At 48.0% G+C, this 19,362-nt stretch overlaps 7 protein-coding genes across 7 annotated transcripts; 1 reads left to right on the top strand and 6 right to left on the bottom strand.

Moving 5' to 3' along the window:
* Positions 1–783: 783 nt before the first annotated feature.
* Positions 784–1,360, bottom strand: VTN00DRAFT_2373 (uncharacterized protein; the record flags this gene model as incomplete). The annotated part of the gene is made up of 2 exons (XM_069428584.1): positions 784–1,090; positions 1,152–1,360. 2 exons carry the CDS (start codon positions 1,358–1,360, stop codon positions 784–786), a joined length of 516 nt encoding a protein of 171 aa, XP_069293075.1.
* A 2,018-nt stretch (positions 1,361–3,378) lies between these two features.
* Positions 3,379–4,182, bottom strand: VTN00DRAFT_2372 (uncharacterized protein; the record flags this gene model as incomplete). Its single annotated transcript, XM_069428583.1, has 3 exons — positions 3,379–3,682; positions 3,740–4,122; positions 4,180–4,182. The coding sequence occupies 3 exons, from the start codon at positions 4,180–4,182 to the stop codon at positions 3,379–3,381; spliced, it is 690 nt and encodes a 229-aa protein (XP_069293074.1).
* A 338-nt stretch (positions 4,183–4,520) lies between these two features.
* VTN00DRAFT_2371 (uncharacterized protein) lies at positions 4,521–5,504 on the bottom strand (the record flags this gene model as incomplete). The annotated part of the gene is made up of 3 exons (XM_069428582.1): positions 4,521–4,638; positions 4,829–5,150; positions 5,390–5,504. The coding sequence occupies 3 exons, from the start codon at positions 5,502–5,504 to the stop codon at positions 4,521–4,523; spliced, it is 555 nt and encodes a 184-aa protein (XP_069293073.1).
* Positions 5,505–6,710: 1,206 nt separating this feature from the next.
* VTN00DRAFT_2370 (uncharacterized protein) lies at positions 6,711–6,998 on the bottom strand (the record flags this gene model as incomplete). The annotated part of the gene is made up of 1 exon (XM_069428581.1): positions 6,711–6,998. The coding sequence occupies one exon, from the start codon at positions 6,996–6,998 to the stop codon at positions 6,711–6,713; it is 288 nt and encodes a 95-aa protein (XP_069293072.1).
* Positions 6,999–7,037: 39 nt separating this feature from the next.
* Positions 7,038–8,332, bottom strand: VTN00DRAFT_2369 (uncharacterized protein; the record flags this gene model as incomplete). The annotated part of the gene is made up of 3 exons (XM_069428579.1): positions 7,038–7,444; positions 7,572–7,687; positions 8,283–8,332. 3 exons carry the CDS (start codon positions 8,330–8,332, stop codon positions 7,038–7,040), a joined length of 573 nt encoding a protein of 190 aa, XP_069293071.1.
* A 240-nt stretch (positions 8,333–8,572) lies between these two features.
* VTN00DRAFT_2368 (uncharacterized protein) lies at positions 8,573–10,078 on the bottom strand (the record flags this gene model as incomplete). Its single annotated transcript, XM_069428578.1, has 1 exon — positions 8,573–10,078. The coding sequence occupies one exon, from the start codon at positions 10,076–10,078 to the stop codon at positions 8,573–8,575; it is 1,506 nt and encodes a 501-aa protein (XP_069293070.1).
* A 5,526-nt stretch (positions 10,079–15,604) lies between these two features.
* Positions 15,605–16,739, top strand: VTN00DRAFT_2367 (uncharacterized protein; the record flags this gene model as incomplete). The annotated part of the gene is made up of 3 exons (XM_069428577.1): positions 15,605–16,041; positions 16,105–16,644; positions 16,700–16,739. 3 exons carry the CDS (start codon positions 15,605–15,607, stop codon positions 16,737–16,739), a joined length of 1,017 nt encoding a protein of 338 aa, XP_069293069.1.
* Between the last annotated feature and the right edge of the window lie 2,623 nt (positions 16,740–19,362).

Below are 19,362 nucleotides of genomic sequence, written 5' to 3'. Positions count from 1 at the left end.
CATCGGATGGAAGTCAAGACCCAATTCCCTACAGCACAACACCTTCTGAGATGTCTATAACGAGCATAAATAAATGCATGAGGAAGTAGGATATTTTTTTTAATCCCCGTCCTTGTTCTGGTATCATATACGTTAGTTGAAAGATGGCACCAAAAAGTCTGTTTGAACCTAAATACAAAATATTGTGTCAAAGAGTCTTTAGAGGCCCAATGCTCAACCTCATCTCCTGTACTACCCCAGTATCAGCTATATTATATGTACTCTTTTCTGTAGATACACGTAACTTTTTGAAATATAATATTTATCACACTTGGTCCATACTATCTAAGTTTAGTCAGAGAATCAGTAATGATTTGACAGTTATGTATAAACCGGCCACATAACATGTGTAGTTAGTAGATCTCCAGAGAACATATTCATAATCCCAATCCCTGCAGTAGAGGAGGCTTCTATGGGCACTACATATACGAAAAGAAGACGAAAAAAGAATCGAAAATCCATGCCACACGAGGATGGCTGTAGGACGTTCCCTCGAAGTCGATGGGAGCCTTCCCATATTTCGCATTCACAGCAAGTGCCGGTGAATTCATTCCTGTATTTCAATTGGGATAGTCAACTATGAGGGATATGGTAGTACTAGTGTGTGCTACGGAAATCATGCATGATCATCAATCGGAATTAGTCTATTTCTTGGCAGCGGAGAGCTAGATTGGATTCACCAAATAATATCACGGGCATGAAGTAGATACCCGAGTTCCAGCAGAAACGGATCCAAGATCTCATCTAGAATTCCCTCCGTAATCCAGGCTGACTGCCAATCAGGCCAGTAGTAAGCCTTGACGTACTCCCAACCTTCAGGATAGAAGCCTCCACAGTGGCAATCACCTTGGCATCTCGCACGAGGATATTCCGCGGGGCCAGGTCATTATGCGTAAGCACGATCCTATGTCGCGGTAAGGCTCCTATGAACCGTACGACCATCTCAGTCCAGGAGTTTTGTCCGCGCTCTCTCAAAGCTCGCACGAAGCCTTCGTGGAAGGCGGCTTCGGACTCGAATGGCCCATAGGCAGTTGGATTTTTCGCTGAAGAACTGGTCTCCGCAGTAGCTGCCGTCAACAGACCCAACAAAATCCCCCGAAATCTGTCGTAACTCGTCGAGATAGCGTCTCAACTGCGCAAGGATGCTCTCCTTCTGGGTCTTGCTGTAAGAGCCCCAGACTTGGTCGAGTGGCCTTCCGTCAATGTACTGCATCACTATGCAACCATTCCCGGTCCCTTCATCCATATATGCATCGAATACCTCGGGAACAGGTATGGAGGTCTTGTCTCGACCGAGGCGCATGGCGGCAGCTTCCGCCATACGGACAGCGTCCCCATACTTCACTGCTGTGTTTTCATCAATCCACCAGACATGCGATAGCGGTCCTTTCCCGAGGCGCTCGGAACGGTCAAGCAGCTCCCGTGTAATTGGGGTGCGAAGCCCCTTAGTTGTGGTGGTGGTGCTCCTGTTTTCGCGCTTGGCCTTTCGTGACCGGAATCAAGTAACAAGTGATATTCTCCTCCTCTGATTTCTTTTTCTTCGGGCGGAAGCTTGGATTGATTGATCTTGTTCCAATCAAGTAGTGGTTCCAGGAAACCTAGCTGACATGGGTATAATAAACGCCAGTGAGCGAAAGAGAAAGTCGGTTCGGTTGGTTTTGTTGCCTAGGAACGTTGCCAACTATGGTAACTTTGAGGGTTTTAGGTCCAAACCGCGTAGTTCAGTTAGAATATCACCAAAAGCAATATTCTTCAAGGTCATGTTTGAGGGCACTGTTGACGATATAGGTTTCCAACAATCTATGTTCCCCTTCCCCCTTCCCCCTTCCCCCAAAACAAAAAGGAAAAAGGAAAAAAAGGAAAAAAAAATTCTACGCTCCCTGCTTCAACGCATGGTAGATCATAGGGATGTGAATGGCGAAGAAAGTGCTAATATTTGTTGGATAGCACTGCAAAACAACCTGGGTGGGAAGCATAAACTCATGCATGCAGATAACCACACTGTAAGGTTGTGTTGTTGTCATAATCCAAGCTATTGGCCACAGCTGTTTGTGAATGACTGTTACGCACTCCTTCGGTCCCGACTCGCAACGGTGGCTTAGCCTAAGGTAGGGAGGCTTGGGCTTCGTAGGTCAAACACAAGAGTAACAATCTCTGACTGATAGACAACGCGACTGAGGTGAAGTAGAGCGCCTATTGAGTGCGTATACTCAATAGTAGATTAGCCTGTTGACCTGCCAGTATATAACCAAGTAACAATGCGTTATTGAGCACGAGGAACTAAGCTATCTACATGGTGGTAATGAGCATCCTTATATAACCTAGCCCCTCCGTATACCATCCATCATACCACCTCATGGTATGCCGGTATAACATTCTCCCGTGTCCAAAGGTTAAATGATCATAGATAGTCTTATCTCCTTCCTTGCGAGGTATCGCTCGTTATGCAGGGCTGTGTTGGACAGCGCCTAATCCGTTGGTTCATGACAAATGTGTAATGGGCGGCCTAAGACTCTAGGCTGTGGGGCTTATTAGGTTTATCGTAAAGATAAGAAGAAGTAGAGAAGGACTTAGCAGACAAAATAACTGTAGTTACTAGTAATAAGATGATATGAGCTATTGCTACTTAAGTTGACCACTATATCTTGAATCTATCTGTAGAAAATGCCATTATATATATAATAATTCTTGTCTGAATTAACAGGTCTGTTATAATGCTTGCCTAGATCCTGAAGCGTTATGTGGTGTGCCAGCCTGTAATAGCCTGTCGGCTATTACTGTGTAGCCTTTTTGGCGGCAGTGGTCTAAGCCTAGAGGCTGGCGGCCTAGGCAGGTCTGACAGCAACAGGCACCTAATTCCACAAGATGTATATAATCAAGCTTGAGCAGAAACAAGACTTGAAGTATAGTCTTCGAGAATTAGCTAAATAAAAGCTTAAGCTTCCTCGGGGCTCATTCAAACACACCACAGTGCTGTGTACCTGTCCAGAGCGTTCACCATCCTTCCTCCAGGTAATGATACATACATATATCTAGAATACCATGGAAACAATGGAAAAACCAAATCGAAGCGGAACGCAACCGAAAGGTAAGCAAATTATGAAAACACGATAGAGGAATCATATGTAAATCATATCCCATATCTCATCCTTCTTAACCACGTACTGTACGACCGAACCCACTCTCCCAGGACAAAGGAAACATCATATCAAACATTATCATAACAACACTCAAACAGACACCAGACAAACTCCGCAAGGAAATATACCAAATCATGTAAACCCAGTCCTAATGATACGTGATGTGATCGTCTTTCATTGCTGTCATAGTCATATCAAATCATGACATCATGACATTGACTGCCTCAGCATGCAAGAGACGAGGAGACGATCTCCGATTGTCCTTGGCAGAAGCAGACTTTATCTTGGAAACGGACCGCTTGGCAATGTTCTTGTGATGGTAGGAGCGCATATGCTCGATCAGGTGATCCTTCCGGGGGAAGCCGTTCGTCCCCTTGCGAGAGCAATTTGGCACCGGGCAGTTTTGAAAGACGGGATAATGGACACTTGAACTATGGCGCCTCAGATCTGCCAGGCGTGTGAAGCTCCTGCCGCAGTCGTCGCATTGGAAGGGCTTGGCCCCTCTTCTGGAGATGTCAGTATTTCCACTGCTAAAAAGGTTTGAGGCAAAGGAAGCTCACTTGTCTGATGACTCGGGAGGGTCCCCAAGGCCTTGGATGTAGCTCGAAGCCACGGCTCTGTCGATGTTTTGGTTCCAAGAGTCTTGGGGATTGTACCCCATCTGTGTCTGGATTTCTGCAGGGAAGTAGGATGGGCTAGGGTCAGGGTAGTCGAACGTGTCAATGACGTTCCACCCCTGAGGATCATAGTGACCGGCAGACTCGCCGCCGTAGAACTGCTCGAGTGGTAGAGGAGCAGGGCTTACGCCCCACTCTCCCAGAGACGAATATACAGCTGGATATCCATTTGTATGAATACCAGAGCTGCTTGAGCTCTGCATTGATTCGTTGCTGCTTGTGGAATATGAAAGCTTCATGGCAGAGCTGCATCCGGCGGTGTAGCTCTGAAGACATCGTGCGTCAGAGAGACGACTCAGCCAATATGGTATCAAGCGACTTACCATTGTGGATTCTGAATCTTGCTTTGATCCTTCGCAGAAGAATTATGGAACTCAAGTTGGACTTTAGTGAGAAGTATCTCCTCAAGCAGGTTGTATGCATATACTACTGGGTAATCTGGAAGGTGTTACACCAAACAGGATAATTCCAGTTGGGGAAAACCAAGGGTGTTTATAAGACATGGGAAAGGAACTAACAACTGTCGTCATCTGAGAAAGATCGGAGCTTTTCTTTTAAAATTATCCGAGATCTGTACGAGTGCTCGGATTGGAGTATCCGACACGTGAATGCATGACCAGACAGTGATGTTCTGCTTGACACACAGCCACGAAGCAAATACCATTTAGCGGCTGAGGAGGTGATATGGTGAGGTATTTGGGGAGAAGTGAAGCGAAGTAGCTTTACCCTTTCGATTGCCATCCCGGTCGGGTTGGTCTGCGCGGCCCCCATCTTGGCCAACGCTAGAAACGGAATCGAAACAAGTGGATCATGCGTGGAACGTTTTAAAGCGTTTTGGCGCCTGACTGATGTCCAGCAAGGATTCCACGTGTAGAACGTCTGATTGGAACAAGCGGCAGGCGATACGCGCCATCGGACGGGAAGTCGTTCAGGTCGAGGGTCTTGGACCTGACGAGTCACCATCAGACGAACCCGATCCACCGAGGTTTGCACGTCAGAAGGGTCTGCGCAAGGAACGACGGCACGGAAGCGGAGACGGTTCCCCAGATGTGAGGCTCAACTAACTTTACGGGACACAGAGCAGGCCCCCGGGGAGTTTGCGACTTGGAGAGAAGAAGAAATCTCTCAGTCATCGCCTCGCAAGCCTCATTTCTCGTGAAGAGGCATCGCCAGTGGTAGGGCCGGGGATCTTCTTTATCGGAACGGCCCGAGGGTTGGCCATTGCCGATGTCTTTACTGTTCACATTGTCGATAGGCAAGGAGTCTGTGTGGTTCACATAACACGGCTCTTCAGCTAGATCCAGATACCTAGTCAGGTCAGATCAGAATACGATGGGCGGCACATCGGGAACCTAGGCAGATGCATTGTCTCTGATTCTTCACCGGGGAGAGTGGAGAGGACATCGGGGCAGAACGCTGGCCGCTAAGGTCAACGATGACAGATACTGGGATCGTTAAGTTAACCGGAATCTCGAGCAAGGTGGGAAGAAGCCTTGGAGGTCAAGTCTGCCAGCGCCTTCGGGCAACACTCACCGTCAGTAATTGTATCTCTCGTCGTGGCTGCGTGGCAGCGCTCTGGTGGCGTCCTGGTAGGGATCTCGACAGGTGTCGTCAGGCCCGCGATCGCCAGTGAGATCCCTTGCAGCATCGCTTGCAGACACCGAGGAACGCCTAGGGGAGAGCCGCACAGCCTCATCCATGATGATCGGGGCGGTTCCCCGGCCGTAAAATCCCGCAAATCTCGCGCCGTTGAAAGGCACAAAAGAACGAGAGATAGCAAGGGAGTGTGGCATCTCGAAGTGAGGCGACGGGCGTCTGACACGCTCTGCTCGGGTGCGTGCTTAGTACATCGCGGTCCTTGAAGTCAGGACAGATGTACAGGCCAAGCAGGCACCGAGAGGGGCGGCGCTTCACCCAGCCTGCTTGGCAAGGCACAGCCTTGCAGTCGATCGTTGAACGCCAGCGAAACAGAACAACGTCCCTCGTTACGCAACAGGCACGCTAACTAGGCTCCGATGACCGATCCCTTGGGGATACATAGCACCCAACAGTGCTGCTCATATCCCATACGAACGCAGATGCTTCCACGACGTCAAGTTCAAATACAAGTGTTAGCTGCCAAAAGTGGTCCCAAGAACAAGCGAACACGACAAGCAAACATGCACAGGGGAGAAGACCAAAACACCATTCGGCGACAAGAGATACATACCAACCTTGACCAGTGCAGGCAAACCGTCGTCCTCCCAGCAGGAAAAGGTAAAAGTACTTTTGCCAGGTTTTCAGGCCAGCCCGACCAAGGCCGCTGCTCAGTGGCAAAATTTCGATATCAGCCAGTTTGAACTACGTGGAAGACACCCAAAATGACCTTCAAAGCCAGGTAGGTGTACATAATTCCGAAGGAGACGCATGGAACATGACACAATTTCCCATATTGTGAACCGATCTACCCGCAAGACTCGAGAGAGACAACGCAGACGAAGCAAACAAACATATGTGAAGGAGAATATGCCAGGTATCCCGTGAACAGAACGTGCCAGTATCATCAATTGAAGGCCCAACTCAGCTATGCATCTCAATTAACTCCAGATTATATTAGCCGCTATTTGTTGTTTGGGTCAAGATGATCTGAGACAAGTCAAGTCCTAAAAGGGCAATGAAGGTCTGTTGAATGCAATTCTCCCATGCTAATCATAGCACAGGATGTTTAGAGTACATCATACTGAGTACCGCTACCACAAGAGGGGGCGAGTCGAATGGCAGCAGCTAACTGGAGCAGATGAGGAGACAACAAAGGTTAGAGAGTATCGAAACAATCCCAAAGCACATCGCACCCTTTTCTTTTCGTCACCATTACCTAATTCCCTCTCCTCCTCTTAACCTCCTTCATCAATTCCTCTTGCCCTTCTCTCCTCGCCATCCTCTCCCGCGTCTCTCTATCCACCTGCTCCATCAGCGCACGAAACTCCTCGTCAGTCATCTCATCATCCTCTGGCTCCTCCGGATTCTTCCAGTCGAATGGTACACCCGCCATGTCCCAGGCCGGATAGATCGGTTTCCAGTTGGGACTGTCATGCAGAAGCCCTCTGCCAATCTTATCCTGGTCCTCATTCCAGGCTTCAGGTCCCACCGAAGCCCAAGCCATCGGCCGCGGCGTGTGAAGCTTGAAATATGATAGGGCCCTCTACTTCCACCTCTTGCGATCGAGGTACTCCCTCTCCGCGCGTGAGGCTTGTTCCTCCGTCAAGCGCAGGGTCCATGCATCATCATCACCACCATCAGACTTGAAAGGCGGGACGGGCCGGTCTTCGAAGGGAGGGTTCTCTATGCTGCTATCCCTCATATGCTGATTCCAGTACTTCATCAGCGCAAGAGCTCTCTCCTTGATCCCATACGTGGTAGTATCGTCCTCCATATAAATATCCTGCGCGATGGCCGAGATCGTCCTCCGCACGTCGACCTCCAGGAATATCCGCTGCGTGAGATCCGTCCGGGTCTCCAGCGACCGCAGGAGATCGGAGTAGCACTGCAAGTCATCCTCCGGCAGAGGCGTCGGGAGGAGCTTCGTAAGCTCGTCTGCGATGTATTTCACTAGACGTCCGTGCTGTTTAGCCCCCCGGCTCCAGTAACGTGATAAAAAAAGTACTCCGATAGGTTATGTAGATAGACGGATGGACGGGGTGCCGAATATTCACAGTGATCGACGGATGGTGTTTACCTTCCTTAACCGCATCCTCCAAATACTCCGGCACCATCTCATACTGGACCGGGATGGCGGGCCACACCGAGAACCGAAGCCCTTCTTCCACGCTGGCAGAGTTTTCCGAGAAGAACCTTAAAAAAGAACAACGGGAACTAGGATAAAACCTCAGAATCCCTATCGCACAGAGAAGAACAGAAAAGAAGAGAAAATGCTGTGCAGTATCGCCTTAATGCTCTCAGCATCTTTATAAATCCACGCCAAGACAAGACAAGATCTCCTTGTCGTATTAGAACTAGGCAGCAGAAAGGTCTCAAAAGTGGTAGCCCCAACACTACAATTGACTAAGAAGAAAAGCTTGGAAGCATAAGGTGGTACTGCGACGGGTGCCTTGAGCTAAAAGAAAAAAAGAAAAATCAGAAAGTCGAAACGGAAGGGTCCGGGCCGTAAGGTTGGGGGCGAATTCAATTCCACTCATCCTCTTATCTCTCAATGTAGGCAGCTACCGCACCCAGGGCAGATGATGCTTAATTGGATCACACATAGATTTTCAAATAATAGGGATATATATATTAGACAGTAGAAGGGCAATGGTCAAAAATAGATATATAGCTGCTCTATCAAACGACCCTGCTGCTGTTTAGATTTAAGCTTTGGGGCCAAATCCACCGGATTTGGATATCCGCTCGGAACTTGTACATTGGCTTACATGTATCGTACTCTACTGACTGGAACCAAGATCGCGGTACCGGAACATTATTTGAAGAACCCTGTGACATTGACTTCTTGCCAATACTCTGTGACTGTACCTCCGTATCAATACCTAAACTACATGGGGACAGGAAATAAACACCGAGAAATGTCATTTTCCAAGGAATTGATTTCCGTAGCGGCAGACGTAAGGCATTGGATTTGATTTACCAAACTGCAGCTAAATTTCAAAACGCATCAGGTACCAGGGAAGAAGAAACTCTCATTTCAATGTCCAGATCAGATCGTGACGAACTCTTTAGACGGATCTAAACATGCTGAAAAATAAGATGCGTTTCCTTCTCAGAATTCGACCATGCGGTTTCAACGATCGTCTGGTGAGCGGGACTGCGAACTCGAATGTCAGCTTCGAAGGGAGCAGGTCTGGAAGTGACGTGGTCTGTCATGTCCCAGGGGTCCACAGCCACCTCCTTCCCGTCTCTGTAGGCGTACCCGATATCGTACGCCCACAGGAGGCGGGCAATGATGATTTTCAACGAGTCAACAGCTAGGGATTTTCCCGGGCACGCTCGCCTGCCGAAACCGAACGCACCAAGGGGCAGATCTGGATTCTCCAGCCATCTTTCGGGCCTAAAGGCATGGGGGTCCTCAAAGGTCTTTTCATCGAGGTCTAGAGACCAGTTGTTCGCGATAACAGCGGCATCTTTAGGGATGCGGTACCCCATATATTCATCATCTCGAATAACTGCATGGGGTATTCCATTGGGGGCCACTGGACGCCATCGGAGAACTTCATTGACAAAGGCATTAATATATGGAAGCTCAGGGAGATCTTCAAAATTAGGGAGCCTGGTCTGCCCAAAGATAGCATCCAGTTCCTGCTGTGCCTTCTTGACAGCTTCTGGGTGGAGCACACTCGCGAAGACGGCGACTTCTAGCGCTATTGTTGTGGTTTCACTTCCTGCATCGTAAAGGAAGCCGACTATGTATGAAAGCTCATCCCACGGTACGTCCTTTGTCTCCTTCATCTTCATTGCCTCCTTGCACCAATTCCACGAGAGATGATCTCTTCCCTTGGCCATATTTTCTCTATGGAGTTTCACTTTCCAGCTGTGGAGCTCGTCTCCAATTCGTTTCCACCGTGCCAGACATCGTGGGAGGAAGTTCAGCACAGGGAGCACATCAACCGGTAATCCCCCGTGATACGCTACCTGTACAAGCTTGCTCGCAACAGCATCAAGCTCATGGATCTCGCGTTCATCGTTGCTGACTATCCGTTTCCCATAAGCCAATGCGAACAACAAGCTGCACGAGTAGCGGTGGAATGAACTCGCGAAATCATTTGTGGAGAGCAGTTCATGGAGAAGCTGTTTGCTCTCGACGTCCTGTAGAACATGGTAGCGCTGAACCATGCGGCTGCTGAGGAGAGAGCCCTGCACACGATGGTGGAGCTTCCATTTTTCACCATACGGCATAAAGACAACCGCGAGACCTTTGGTGATAGACTCCCCAGCTACAACAGATCTCGGCCGGGAGCTGTAGATGCTGCTGCGTTTCACCAGCAAATCGTGGGCGGCCTCATGCGTTCCCAAGATGATGCATGTACGTTGCCCAAACTTCACGCTGACAATCGGTCCATACTTCTTGTTCCATTCCTGGTACGTTCGCCACGGATGTGACTGCGGGGCCTGGTGGAGGTTGCCTATAAGAGGCAGTGATGGAGGTCCAGGAGGCAGGGGAAGACGGGCACGTCGCTTGTATATCGAATAGATATAAATCGCTGACAGGAAAGCTAAGAAAACCAGTGGCAGCATTGTTATGGTCTAAGAAAACTTGACGCGGAGAGAGGAGAATTATCAGTATCATCAATACCTGTGGCGGGAGACAAGTGGCATTCTCTTCCTACGCTTTTATTAGTTCTCACACGCAAGCGGGGTAACCAGCATGAGAAACCCAAATGGGCTCTCTGGCTGTGGGTAGCACGGCACTATGGTGTCAATTGCAGCCCAGTCCATGCAGATATCGAGGAGGCGCTTCGTTGTACAGCTGCCCTCAGGGCTAGCGTACCAATCGACGATCGCATGGTTTGATTTGCAGATCCGATACGTAGGAGACATGCAAGACTCCATGCTGGGTGTTCTGGGATGTTGCACAATAGCATCAATCGTCCGGAGCAATGGAAATGAACCGCAGAGCTCCACCTACTGAAGTCTCCAATGCGGAGTACAGCATTCCCTTCTTTTTTTTAGTATTCTGTAATTGGCCTGCTTTGTATTCGTTTATAAGACTTGGTAACCCGATCCAGCTGACTTGCCCATCTACGGCCCGAGCCGGATCGTCGGTTGGCTCCCAGTCTAGCCCAGATTGTTATCTAGTGCTTGAGGTTGGCTTAGCTCTGTGGCTGTGGGGAGCAGCCAGGCCTCTCAAAGATGTCGCACTCCAGCTTGCTCACTGGCACGTCGAAATACTTGTCTTCAAAGCCTTTTCAGGTCCGGGGTATCTCCACCAAGCAGATGTGCTGCGCTGTGAGGATGGTGCGGTAAACAAACCACACGTGTTATCACTGACAACTTATGTCTTTTGCTATCGAGATGTTAACACAAATGAATGGCTATCTTCATGCCGCATCCACACTAAAGTTCAGAGTTTTCATCAGAGGGGCGGCAAGGATGGCGGGAGACAGGAACAGGGAATGTGTGGGCGAACTGCGGCAATCTGACATATGGCATGGTAAAGAGAGATTTGAGATGGAGAAGGTAGACAAACATGAGAAGAGAGAAAATGTAATATTCTGTAATAGGCACTGATCCACATGGGGCTCTGCACTCTGTACGCAGTACTCTATCTCCTCCTAACTGCTATTGTTATCTCCAATTTATCTCTCCTCTGTCCATCCGGGTCCGCATCAGCCAAGAGAGATGTAGCTCAAGCGACTACCGGAAGCTATGCCTCAGATGGAAAAGAATCCTGAGATACGCATTTGTGGTAGTTTCTCCTTGCAGAATATGGGTGACTCAGTCAAACATGTCTTTTAGGAACCTTGACGCCAGGTGCACAATGATCGGGCTTCTGTCTGTAAACGGCGGAGCGGAGATGACTTTGCTTACATAAAGGCCTTGGAAGATGTTAACTATTTATGCTTGAAATGTTTACTCTTTGGCAGCTAGTCTCTCAAGATCCAGTGGTAATCACTGCGGCCGTGCTGTCATTGGTCAAAGTTGGAGTGTTTCTTTCAAAGAACTGAACGCATGTCACACAGGTGGTTTCTTATCACAAGTGTTTCGACAACTGAAAACTGGCACATAAAAAGCCAATGTGAGGTTTGAGCAATGGTTTAGCAATGGCAATGGTTATTCCAAAGTGCGCAAGAAGTATTTTGTTAACTGTTCTTGATGGGAAATGTTTGTACTATTGGATGTGTTAGACCAGTTGTTGAGTGCTTGTGCTAGAGTGGTTAAAAGTGTTCACACTGGTGGGGCGGTTGGAAATTGCACGTTAGACAGGTTGTAGAACTATTTGGGCTAGGGCGGTTGTAAAGTGTTGGTGGCACTAGAGCATTTAGTCAAATGTTTGAGCCAGAGCCACAACCACCCGGCTGTAGCTATCATTGATCAGTTAGCAAACATTTTCTATAGGTACTAAATACTGCGGTTTAATAGAGTTCTATGTTGACCAAGTTGTGTATAGTCCTTATCTTGAACAAAAGTAAACATCGGTGCTCAGGGCAAGAACCCCCTTTTGCTGCCAACCCCCGGGTACCATGTAAAGCTGACAGGCGCTTAGTATAGCCCAATAGAATTAACTCTGTTATGTGCCCCCTAGTCGGTCAGAGGGTGATCTCTGTTGCGCGTGAAATTCAGACTCAAGGGGAAACATGTCACAGGGTTCTCTGCGACTCAGGTCAGGTCAGAACGGCTGTGGAGCTGGGACACAGGTGAAGGGAGGACAGGAGACGTGATAGGTCAGTGGTTGATCTCAGACAGGTGTCGGGGTAGAACAGAGGTCTATGCGGTCATAAGGTTGGAAGTCGCAGAGATCAGGCAGGGCAGGTAATCAAGAAGGGTCTGATTTACTAGACAAGTTGACCATGGGTTCCTATCTACCTGGTAAACAAGTGTGTCTATATACATTGTCAATTGAAATTCCTTTGCTGATAACTGGGTTACATTGAGAGGCTCCTATCAATCCGTAGAGGTAGAATCAGAAGGTGAGGTCTGATTGCATCCTGACTGGTGATCGGTCCATGATTTATCTGGAGGCTCCTGGCCTCAGTCTCACCTCTCGCATGTGCTGTAACAAACTTCAAAGCTAGAGTTTATTGTATAGACTAGTATCGATAGAATAGAATGAAGTTGAACCCTGATTTTCAAATCTATCTAACAGGCCCTTTTATATGACATTCTGAGGATTTAGGGTGCTGACTAATAGGGTAAAACAGGCAATTATGACATGTATATCCTTCAGGTGACTGTTGGGAATTCTTCGGCCGATATACCCATGTAAAACCTTCTAATTCGACCGATAGAACGATTATTTTAGGGGGTCGAATACGCGGTTCTGATTGGCTGATTCAGTAAAGTTCGAAGGGTTTGGAATCGGCTTATGACGGCGTTAGTTATCGTTCGACACAAACCCATGGAGAAATTCAACCTGCAAAGCCTTCAGACATCACCAATAGCTATTGTTAGAAGTCCGGGGCGTAAGAGCCTATACTCTGCATTTGTGAGTCGTCTCAAACATTCTGAAGGTTGTTCTTGATACTATGTAGACATACCATTCATTCGATCCATTGTTCCACAACAACTGTAGAAAAGCATGATGAGATTGAAGGTGTGAGCAAAGTGCTGCACCCACATTGCCACTAAACTTTTCTCTTTCCTGCCAAAGACAGCTCATGACAAACTGGACCAATCTATCACCTCTGAATTTTGTGATGTCTGACAGGTCCGTCGGCAGCAGTCAGTTCAAAGGCACATCAAATTGCAAGGTCTTCTGAGGCAGTAATTGATTGAAAATAGGATTTAAGCAGCTCAGAAAGTCTTCAGGATTCCAGTCTTCCTTTACTGCAGATTGATAACTGTGAACAACATCTTGAAGATGCTTAGTCAGCTTCCAAAATTCTGCCAGCTGATAGACAGACGCATGCTTCAAGAGTTCATTTGATGTGTCTGAGCAATAGATCAGCTTTTGTATCAGATGTAATAATTCATTCTTACCAGGAATATCGGTTTCTGGGCACCCGAAGGTTGAATAGGCACCAAGGTAAATAAGCTCCAGGACCCTCCATACTGAATGTATGTCTGTTGAGTAAACATGTATCTGTTTCCCTGTCTTTTGTAAACTTTTTTGAAAGTAGTCTTGGAGATGCGGACTTTCTGCCTCTAACACCTGGCTGTGAACAGGTATTTGGAAGCCTCCAACAATAATAGTGGCGTCTCCTCCATCGCTTCTGGTCTCCCATTGCTTTCTCTGTAAGACCTGAGTGATAAATCCTGGAAATCCTGCAAACAGCATGATGCTGGAGAATGACTTAAAACGCTTCTGCTTACTATATTGCAGGGGAGTGTTTATGGCAATGAACAAGCTCTCCCAAATGGCTTCTGTTTCAGTGTTTCCTTTTAAATGCTTGCATGATACTGCAGGGCGAAATAATAATTGAAAAGAATGTAAGCCAAGTGTTTCTTTTCTGGTTTTTCCTGGCCAGCAAGCTGTATATAATTGCAGTTGAAAACATATGGAAAGAATGATCCAACCGTTAACTCTCTAGAAAGGCCGGTGAACAGATTAATATTGAACAGTCATCTGCCTAGAGACAGTATAGGCAGTAAACTCTCAGTACACTATCAGTTTCTGCTTAGAACTGTAAAGTAATGCTCTTAAATAACGGCCTAGCCGTTTTGTGATGCTTCAGTGAAATTGAAAGTGTGTTCCACTGAAGAGGTCTTGAGGGATAGCCATGTGAGATAGTGTTTTACTGTAATATGTTTAACAGGTGATTGTAACGGCGGACCTAAGACTTCTTAGGCAGAGGCTCGTTGGGTTTATCTTGAGGACAGAAGGCAAGAGAAAGAGATGAATGAATAGGCTGTTACTAGCAATGTTACCTATCAGGATTGCTATTTGAGTTGACCATAGGGTCCTAATCCCCATGGTTAAGGAGCATGTTTATATACATGGTCTTCCTGTTGGTATTGGTATACCATATGGTATACTGTATACCCGATGGTATGTTGTATACCTGATGGTATACCATATACCATTTAGTCCTTGTATACCATTGATTAGTCATAATCATGTGATTCCTGAGATGATCCTTATCTCTTGTCCTGTAGGGTAGCATCCATTATGCAATGCTGTGTCGGATAGCGCCGACCGTAACAGTGATAATTGCCACAGCAACAATGGTTTATTTCAATAAAGGTAAAAATATCAGAGTCTGAATTCAGCTTTGCAGAAGCTCTGATGGCTTAGCAGGATATCACTGCTTGATTTAGTCTCTAATAGAATTTTGTCCTCTCAGATTGCTTGGGAGAGTTAAATCTGTCCCACATGACGAGCAAGTAGGGAATACATCCACTACACGGCCTACTAACTAGATGAGATGGAAAAAATATAATCAAAGATCTTGCGCGACGGCGTGTTCCCGTCAGTTGGGTTTCTCTGTGTCGAATTCATGGCTGAGTAGCTTTGTGGGGAACAGCAGTGGTTTCATGGTGGAAGATGGGGTGTTTAAGAAGTTTAAGAACACTCCGTCCGGCCCCTGGCAGCCTCATAAGATCAGGCCGCCGACCGGTGGCCTGAGGCCACGATCGGAGTCCAGTGAGTAACTTTCCGAATCCCACATAGAGCATGGTTCAAGGGCCGGACGTGTAGTTGTATTCCCTTTCATCTGAAGGAAGTTTCAAAGTTGTTGGTTACTTTTATGGGAGAAGGAGGCGGAACTCTATGGGATGATGTTGACATTATTATTATGAGCTTATGAGCTTGCTTGCTTGTAAGAAGAGGATTCTAACTGTTTACACGAATGTGGAATAACATGGACACGCGAGAGGCTAGGCCTAATTGGGTAGGAGGGCATATCCTTCCACAACTTTTGGGCGGAATCCATGTTGGGACCTGAGTTCTCAGGCTCCTAATCCATGCAGACATGCAGGACGATTGTCGGGAAGCCGAACGGGTATAGCTTATGACTAACTACGAGTCAGGGGATACCCATTGTAGTCAGCGTTCGGAATCCGTGCGCCTATGTATATTTAAACACTCAACTGAGGCCCGGGTATTGCTCTGACCAACACAAGCTGTCTTCTCTTATCTTCTTTCAGAGCCTTTCGAACCTTAAAATGCCTCTTCCCCTGCGAGCCCTGGGCCGAGATGGCCCCCAAGTCCCTGCCATCGGTCTCGGTCTCGGGAGCCTCGGCGGATTCTACGGACCAGCTGGTACCCTCGACGAGAAAGTGGCCCTTTTAGAGCATGCACATGCCATCGGACTGCATTTTTGGGACATGGCCGACGTTTACGCTGACAGCGAGGATGTCGTCGGTGAATGGATTAAGCGATCTGGCAAGCGCGATGACATTTTCCTGGCCACCAAGTTTGCGCTCCAGCGCCAGCCTGATGGAAGGCACACCTTTCGGTCTGATCCCGAGTATGTCAAGGCTGCATGTGAAAAGAGCCTCCAGAGACTCGGGGTGGACACCATTGACCTTTACTACTGCCATCGGGTGGATGGGGTCACGCCCATTGAAAAGACCATCGAAGCCATGGTGGAGCTGAAGAAGTAGGTCCAACCAACCTTCAAATGACATGCAAGCAAGCGATTTCCAACCTTTCAATTTTACAGCCAAGGAAAGATTCGGTGTCTCGGTCTGTCGGAGGTCTCAGCAGCCACGCTGCGTCGGGCGCATGCCGTCCACCCCATTGCCGCTCTGCAGATGGAATACAGCCTATTTACACTGGACATCGAATCATCAACCTCGGAGATCCTGAAAACCTGCCGCGAGCTAGGTGTGACTGTCGTAGCCTACAGCCCTGTTGGACGCGGTGTTCTGACCGGCCAGTTCCAATCTCACGCAGACATCCCTGAGGGTGACTTGCGCCGCGTGTTGCCCAAGTACTCGGAGGAAAACTTCCCCAAGATCCTGGAGTTGGTGCAGGGATTGAAAGACGTGGCGAATGCCCATGGAAGCACCCCGGCACAGGTCGCTCTTGCGTGGCTGCTGGCGCAAGGACCGGATATCATCCCCATCCCAGGTACGAAGTCGACCGCCAAAATGGACGAAAATGCGGCCTCTGCGCTGCTTCAGTTGAGCGACCAAGAAGTGCAAGAGATTCGGACTCTGGTGGAGCGAACGAAAATCGAAGGTACTCGGTACCCTGCCGCGTAAGTGTCTCTCCTTTTTATTTTTGGCCCCATGGAGTGTTGACCGGTGGCATAGGGTGATGGCCACTCTCTCCGCAGATACCCCGCCACTGTAGGGGTGCGAGAAATGGATGTATAGATGCATAGCGTACGTACTAGCTAGTGGTTTTCAAGAGCTGTGACAATTCGATTGTACCTGAACCACTGGATGGCTGGAGAACAGGTCTTCGTGCTCGAGCGGTGCGCATGACGGACCTTGGGATGACTCGGCCTTCGTATTGGGCTCATGGTCCGGGCTGTCCATGGTGTTTCCGTTCGTAGCAAAAAGAGGATGCTGCAGATACTTTGACTCTGGGAAAGACACCTTTATACCACGGTCGATTTTCAATGGTCAAGCCCGCGTGTCGAAAATGACCTCTGGCACTCTCCTCTCTCGCACCAACCACACTAATACACCATTCGAGAAAAGAGCCAAATCCTTGGCCAGGATCTTCGTAGTAGCTCCAGTTACGTGTTATGGAGCCTTTAAGCTCAGCGAAAAATTCTTCAATTCTGTTCAGGTACGGCGAGTAAGGAGGCAGATAAAACAACTTGACTCCCGCATCGGCACACATTTGCGCGATCAGGTCGGAGTAGTGGAACGATGCCATTGTCCATGACCAGGACAGACTTCGGCTCCGGCCATCTTCCGCAGTGCCGAAGAAGTTGATCGATAAAGGCCTCGAATACAGAAGCATCCGTTGAGCCGCGAAAGACGCGAGAGAGCACAATACCATCTTGGGCATACGCAGGCAGTATTTGATACCGCTCGTCACGGTGGAACTGTGAGACTTGTACAGGGGCTAGACTGAGTGGTGACCAGCCTGTTCGTCTGAACCCTATCCGTTTATCACATCCAGATTCATTAACGTAGACAAGGTGGTGTGATTCAAAGTCCGAGAGACTGTGAAGATAAATTTCTCGCAATTCGGCGTTCTGCTCTTTGGCCCTCCGTCGAGCTGTCTTTTTGGACCAACCTTTGAACGAGAGGGCCCTCCTGATACTGGAGGTTGTTGCTAGCATCTGAAATTCATCCCAAAGACAAATAGCTATCTCATCGAGGTAGAGACCAGGCTTTTCGAGCAGATGATCGCAGAGCGCTTCTAGCATCGGTGGTGTTATGCTTCGTCTCCGACCGATACGCGATGCCGGGGAGGGGGGGGGGGGGGGTAGGAGCATGGATGCTTCCGAACTGTCGCAAATTCCTGCGGATATTTTTAATTGTACGTTCGCTCCATTTAGCTGCGTCAGCCATTTGAGACGTGGTTAGTGACTAGCTTTGTATCATATCATGAATGAAGTGTAGCTTTGAGAGAGGTACTCTCGGTGCCATATTGTGCAGATTCTCTAGCAGTTCTCGAGATAGTGATGCTATAGAGAGATGGATGCCTGGTCCTGGGATGGTCAACGGGCATGGATAGAAGGGCACAGAGGTGGCAGTGTATAGGAGTTCCGTGTAAGATACAGTATTATACGTCACACAATCGTTCTAAAAAAAGGGCTCTATTCTTAGAAAGGGGTGATCTACGACTAATCCAAACATAGATTAAGGCGTTTTAGAATACGGTTCGGGAAACAATTAGTGTGTGAACATGGGGGAATCTGTTTTCGACTCCGACCGTAGTAGAAAAGAGAAAAGAAAGAGCTTGCTCACCACAATCGAGCTTCTATATTTGGAGCTGAATATATATATACTTGTTTGATTTATGCAAAGACAACTATATCTTTACCTTTGTCTGGCAGCCATCCAGTCTGTGTTGAATGCGTCTCATGTAAGTCGGCAGATACTGTAACAATGACTGCTCTTGGCAAACTTCCAAGGCCAAGTTGAAAAATCTCCGCTTTCACACACCATCGTGTTAGATGAGTCTAGGTGTTCCCAAACCACTTCTCGCCCCAGCCGAGAACGGTCCTTCCCGGTAACAGGAAAAAAGATACGTAGCATTGTCCTAATTCCCTGAGACTCAATATTATTTGAGCGCTGTAATATTGGATCATTCTAGTGCATTTCATAGGCCTTCTAGAGCTGATACAAAGTCTAATCTCTCGGAAAGAGAGGAACATAGGCGATATGTGATTGCGGGAAGCAGCAGCCCAAGGCCGGATAGAGACTTGAGGTTGTTGGATGAGGAGTTCTGGTAAGAGTACGCTGGAGGTGTTATCTCTTATGACACCAGCATGCAGGATCAGCAGCCGTCGCGTCGTCTGCGTGAGCAGTAATTTTTCATCCCGACCTCTAACGAAAGTGGGCAGGAAACGAAAATCTTACATTAAAAGGAGAGCAGAGTAGTAAGGACAAAAGGTGCATATAAAGAGACATCAAATTACTGGCTCTCTACTATCCAGATTTCTCCCTGCTGAGGAGCTGACAGCAGCAGGTATGTGAGCACCACCCTAAATGGTCCGATTTTCCGAGCCAGGGGACCTGAGATACCTTCATAAGAAATAAGTTACATTAGCAGTACAGTGCAATTGACCGAAAGTGTTGAGATAAGGCATTGAATAGACAGATCCACATAAAACCTTGTTTGAGAAGTACTCCATGAGTGGCAGTAACTTATTTAGGTCAGAACAACTGTTGGCCCGGACCACAGACTAGCTCCTACTTCTCCTCTCCGCAACACACACCTCACCCCTCCACACTCCAATTGCCAATGGACTACATACCTAGAGTATCTTCCGTGTACCATAGTACAGAGA

The sequence above is a fragment of the Thermoascus crustaceus genome (genome assembly GCF_041956765.1).
Source record: "Thermoascus crustaceus strain CBS 181.67 unplaced genomic scaffold VTN00scaffold_1, whole genome shotgun sequence".
Classification (NCBI taxonomy): Eukaryota; Fungi; Ascomycota; class Eurotiomycetes; order Eurotiales; family Thermoascaceae; genus Thermoascus; species Thermoascus crustaceus.
Note: the sequence above shows the minus strand (reverse complement) of the source record. Positions and strands in the feature narration are given on the sequence as shown.